Source organism: Danio rerio, chromosome 7 (assembly GCF_049306965.1).
Source record: "Danio rerio strain Tuebingen ecotype United States chromosome 7, GRCz12tu, whole genome shotgun sequence".
In the NCBI taxonomy this organism is placed as follows: domain Eukaryota; kingdom Metazoa; phylum Chordata; class Actinopteri; order Cypriniformes; family Danionidae; genus Danio; species Danio rerio.
Window position 1 is genome coordinate 78,341,501 of NC_133182.1, and position 6,000 is coordinate 78,347,500.

Consider the following 6,000-nt stretch of genomic DNA (forward strand, 5'->3'; position numbering starts at 1 on the left):
AAATTAGTAGTTCATAAATTATTTATTAAGGTGGATTTGTTATAATCTCCTTTTACAAGATGTAAAACAAGTTTTCCTAGAGTTTCAGCTCAAAATAGCACACAGATAATGTTTATAACTCTCTGAAACTGACCCTTTTAGGCTAATTGTGGTGTTTTGGTGACTGTCGCTTTAAATGCAAATGAGATTGTGCTCTTTTCAAAAGAGGGCGGAGCTACGAGTACCTATGCATCAGCATAGTGGCAGATTCAAAAACAAGACTAATGCCCTATGCTAATGAGGGAGAGATGGTCACTAGTGGGCGGGGCTTTCCCCCTCTGATGACACATACAAAGGGAGAATGTCAATCAAAGTGTTTCTGCAGTCTGATTATAAATAATACAATGAATACCATTATAGGCTGGTTATATTCACACACTGCTGACACACAACTGTGTTTAAACCTCTTATAAAAGTGATTTTTGCATTTTTATAAGTACTTCAAAATAGCAAACGCAATGCAACATAAATGCACTAGCAAAGAAGAGGGTTTTAGGGTATATACTGTACATGCACACGTATGAAACAAGAGTCATAACGTCATATACATGGAAGAGAAACACACACACAAACACAACACACACACAAACCTTAAAGGGTCTAGCAGTGAAAGGATTAGTGGGACACAGACGGAGGAAAGCTCTAGAGTCCTACAGAGAAAGAAAACAGCGGCGGTCAGACGGAGAAGAAAAGAGGTAAGATTATTCACTATATTATTATTATTATTGTTAATTCTTCATCACGGCAGCTGATCAGTGTTGTGGGTAACTCATTACAAATAAATGCGAGATATGAGATATTAATACTTTTTAAGTAACGGGTAACACATGACTTTAAAAATTAAGTAATAATATTTTAAATTAAACAAAATATAATAAAACAAAATATATAAATAAAATCAATAAAATACATTAAGTTTAAGATAAACATGACAAAATAACATAATCAGATTATTAAATCTTAAAATAAAATAAAAACTAGAAAAAATTAACTCACAATTTAAACATAAGAACAAAAACATCAGTAAATTTATACACTGCATTTAATAAAAAATAAAAAAGCGTTTGTAAACGAACTGTTAAGAAAATTCATAAATATTCAAAATAATGAATGAATGAATAAATAAATGCGTAAATGAATGCATGAATGAATGAACAAAACGAATAAATCAATGGATAAATAAATTAATTAAAATAAATGAATGAATAAATTAATAAATAAATGATTGAATGATTGAGTAAATAAATCAACGAATAAACAAATGAATAAATAAATGCATAAATGAATGAATAAATAAATGCATTAACGAAAGAGTAAAAAATAAAAAATAAATTAATAAATTATTGAATAAATTAATTAATAAATGAAATAATTAAAAAATTATGAATAAACAAATAATTTTTTTTTATAAATGAATAGATAAATGCAAAAATGAAAGAATTAATGAATAAACAAATAAATATCTAAAATAAATGAATGAGTAAATGAATTGATAAATAAATGAACAAATTAATATATAAATAAATGAATTATTGAATGAATAAATAAATGAATGAATAAACACATGAATAAATAAACAAATAAATTAATGAATAAATAATAAATAAATAATGAATGTATAAATGCATAAATGAATAAATAAATAAATTAAAATAAAATAAATTAAAGAAAAAATTAATAAATAAATGTTTAAATGAATGAGTAAATAAATGAATGAATAAACAAATGAATGAATAAATGAATGAATAAATAAATTAAAGTAAATGAAAGAATAAATTAATAAATAAATGATTAAATGAATGAGTAAATAAATAAACGAATAAACAAATAATGAATAGGGGAATGAATTAACAAATTAATAAATGAATGATTAAATTATTAAATAAATAAACAAATAAATGAATAAATAAATGCATAAATGAATGAATAATTAAAGGAATAAATAAATCAATAAATTAATAATTAAATGAATGAATAAATAAATATATAAATGAATGAATTATTGAATGAATGAATAACTTAATAAATAAATAGACAAATAAAGCAAGCAACTGTCGTTAAAGGCTCTGTTAGTCAGACCGGTAAATGAACATTTCACAAGAAAGCAAAGTTGTCTCACATTATTTTGGTGGCTTTTTTTGTGATTAACAACTGAATGAAGAAAGCGCAGAAATAAATCTCAGGAATGAACAGATCTGAGTGATTCTTGTCCTCTTCTCTGGCATGGAAACAACATTAACAAGAGGAACATTTGCTTTCCGCATCATCAAACAGTTATTAGCTGCTAACACGCGTCACGAATGCGCTTTGCTTCAAAACGAGCCGCTCTGAAATGAAGATCTACAAAAATCACATTACAGACATTTCCATGGCGTCTCTAAGCATGACAGGCTCCATTGTAAAAGTCTCTGCTATTTCCAGGTTGTTTGTGATGAGGAAAATCCAGCCTGGAGCACAGATTCACATTATATTTCCCTGCACAATTATGTGGGAAATAATCAGGATTAAACTGACAGGCTATTAGAGAAACACCTACCATCACATCGACATCTAACATTAAATATACTGAAATCATCTATACAGGTTAGCACTGTCTCCTAACAGCAAGAAGGTCACTGATTTCGAGTCCCACCTGGGTCAGTTGGCATTTCTGTGTGGAGTTTGCATGTTCTTCCCATATTGGTTTCCTCCGCGTGCTCTGGTTTCCCCCAGAGTCCAAACACATGTGCTATAGGGGAATTAAATAGATTAAATTGGCCGTAGTGTGTGACTGATTGTGAATGGGTGTTTCCCAGAACTGGGTTGCAGCTGGAAGGGCATCCGCTGTATAAAACATATGCTGGAATAGCTGGCGGTTCATTCTGCTGTGGTGACCCCTGATGAATAAAGGGACTAAGCTAAAGAAAAATGAATGAATGGATAAAAAATTCAAGGTTATCTCTCTCCCTGGAGAAAAATAGTTCCTTCATTCATTTTCCTTCGGCTTAGTCTCATTTATTGGACGCCACAGCGTAATGAACCGCTATTTAGTTCATCGTTTCTCCAATTGCACGTGTTTGGACTGTGGGGGAAAAGAGAGCACCTGGAGGAAACCCACGCAAACATGGGGAGAACATGTCTGTTCAACTGACTCTGCTGGGACTCGAACCAGCGACGTTCTTTCTGTGAGGCCACAGTGCTAACCACTGAGCCACCGTGCAGCCCAAAATAGTTTATTATATCAATAAACAGTCTAAGGTTGATATGGTTAACAAACTGAGAAACACATAAATATCAAATTTTTTTAAATAATGCTAATACATGCAATATACAGCATAATACATAAAAATTTATTAGCAAATTTATATAGAAAAAGGGGGGACAGGGGGGATACGTCCCCCACACTTTTAGAGACAGACCATTTAGCAACAGATATTATATATATAATAAACCTAATTTTTTTTTAGCTCGAATAAATATTAAAATGACTAAATATTTAAATTTCTAAATAAATTAAATTAAATATAAATATTACAAAAAATAAATAAATAAAGCACATGACTACATCACATTAGTAAAACTTTAAACTAAAAGTAAAAGAAAATAGCAAATCTAAAATATGAATTAAATTAAGCATATATTTTTTTTCTGTCATAAATATTAATTATGAATGCATTAACAAAACTAATGCTAAAAATGATTTAATATATTGTAAATAAAATGCTTTTAAAAACAAAAATAGGATAAAAAGGTTCAAATGTATTTAAATATAAAATAATACATATTATTACATATAATAATAATAATATTACATATAACTAAAATTAGAAAATATTAAAAATAAGCAAATTCAAAAAGCATTAATTAAGCATTAAAATAAAAGAAAAAAATTATGTTGTGTATTTTATAAGTGTTATTAATGCTGTAATATATGGAAAATAAAAAAATAAAATAAAGATTATATATATATATATATATATATATATATATATATATATATATATATATATATATATATATATATATATATATATATATATATATATATATATATATATAAAACCCCCTTTGAAATTTTTGTCATTTATAAATATTTCCCAAATGATGTATAACAGAGCGAAGTTACACATGAACTATATTGTGAGCATTATTTTACTGACCTTCTCACTGCCGTTGTTTGAGCTGAACGCTGAAATCTCCTCCACTGGATCCAGAACCGATGTCTGACATGATGAAAAATTATACAACAGTCCTCGTTAAACCCAATCCTCCGAAAACACCTCTCGACACGACCTCAATGATGCCATTTACACAGATAAAGTCAATGGAAATACATACGTCAGCTAAAACGTACTTCAACATATGTTTGACTGCAGTTTGCAGGTAAAATGAACACTAGGGGGCAGTCTGACCACAGCAAATCGTGTTTCTTTTCACACTGACGATATTTACAGAGACATATCATTGAGGAATAATTGAATAACATTCAGAACAAAGGAATTACAGCATCATCAAACTCATGACACTGGCACAGACATGTTTATAAAGAGGGAACCATTGAAATCAGTGTTTTAATAAACATAACACACAATAAACACAGAGACACACGTCTAACCTGTGGCGGTTTGTACGTAAAGCAGGATTCAGGGGAAGGACGGAGGTTTTGCTTCAGCTGAAGGAAGGATACGGGAGGTTTCTATAAGCACAACACAGACGGTCAGCACGCCAGCACATCAGCCTGAACACATTTAATCCTGAGAGAACACCCTTTACAGCACAACGTATATGTCAGAGTGGAGTTATGAAAACTAAAGAGCCTTGGCTTGGGACATGAATGGCGAACGGCTGAATTTTGGAGCGTTAATTCTTTAGTCTGATTTGATTGTGTTTGCTGGTGAATGTGTTTAAGTTGATTTACTGGCAGATTCTGAGCACAGCTGATGGAGTGATGCCGATGGGAGGGAGGAAGGAATGCTGGGATGCAGAGATAAGAGTGCCGGAGAGAAATTACCTGACACTTCGGCACATAGAAGCATTTTAAAGCAGGACCACACTTCTCTATTACAGGAGGAGAGTCGACACTATACTGAGAGTCAGGCTGACGGACAGACAGGTGGACGGAGAGACAGATGGAGATATAAGCACAGAAGAGACAGACAGATTGATGGATGGATGGATGGAGAGACAGATGGTGAGATAGACAGACAGAGAGAGGAGACAGACAGACACACACACAAACAAACAGTAGGACAGACAGAGAGACAGACAGATGGAGAGACAGGCACACAGACAGACAGACAGACAGACAGAAGGAAAAACAGACAGACAGACAGACAGACAGACAGATGGAGAGACAGACAGACAGACAGACATAAGGACAGACAGACAGACAGACAGACATAAGGACAGACAGACAGACAGACATACAGACAGACAGACAGACAGACATACAGACAGACAGAGAGACAGAAGGACAGACAGACAGACAGACAGACAGAAGGACAGACAGACATACAGACAGACAGACAGACAGACAGACAGACAGACAGACAGAAGGACAGACAGACAGACAGACAGACAGAAGGACAGACAGACAGACAGACAGACAGACAGACATAAGGACAGACAGACAGAAGGAAAGACAGACAGAAGGACAGACAGAGAGACAGACAGAGAGACAGACAGACAGACAGACAGACAGACAGACAGACAGACAGACAGACAGACAGATATAGAGACAAACAGACGGACAGACGGAAAGAAGGACAGACAGACAGATAGACAGAAGGACAGACAGACAGATAAACAAACAGATAAACAGACAGACAGATGGAAAGAAGGACAGACAGACAGAAGGACAGACAGGCAGACAGACAGAAGGACAGACAGACAGAAAGACAGACAGAAGGAAAGACAGACAGAAGGACAGACAGACATACAGAAGGACAGACAGACAGACAGACATAAGGACAGACAGACAGA

General features: G+C 33.0%; 2 protein-coding genes across 29 annotated transcripts in view; one reads left to right on the forward strand and one right to left on the reverse strand.

Moving 5' to 3' along the window:
* LOC100334018 (equilibrative nucleoside transporter 2) overlaps positions 1-6,000 on the forward strand; it is a 112,278-nt gene that overhangs the window by 56,142 nt on the left and 50,136 nt on the right. The gene's annotated exons all lie outside the window — the stretch shown is intronic.
* Positions 1-6,000, reverse strand: part of mpdz (multiple PDZ domain crumbs cell polarity complex component) — a 109,042-nt gene that overhangs the window by 27,491 nt on the left and 75,551 nt on the right. For 7 of the 28 annotated variants that reach the window (XM_073907637.1, XM_073907635.1, XM_073907633.1 and 4 more), the window contains 3 exons: positions 4,634-4,714; positions 4,179-4,241; positions 630-689 (listed from right to left, as the gene is read on the reverse strand). In XM_073907637.1, the coding sequence (XP_073763738.1) occupies positions 630-689; positions 4,179-4,241; positions 4,634-4,714 (204 nt within the window). Of the gene's footprint in view, positions 1-629; positions 690-4,178; positions 4,242-4,633; positions 4,715-5,029; positions 5,117-6,000 lie in introns of all 28 variants that reach the window. The other 21 variants (XM_073907645.1, XM_073907642.1, XM_073907638.1 and 18 more) reach the window with 5 other exon arrangements.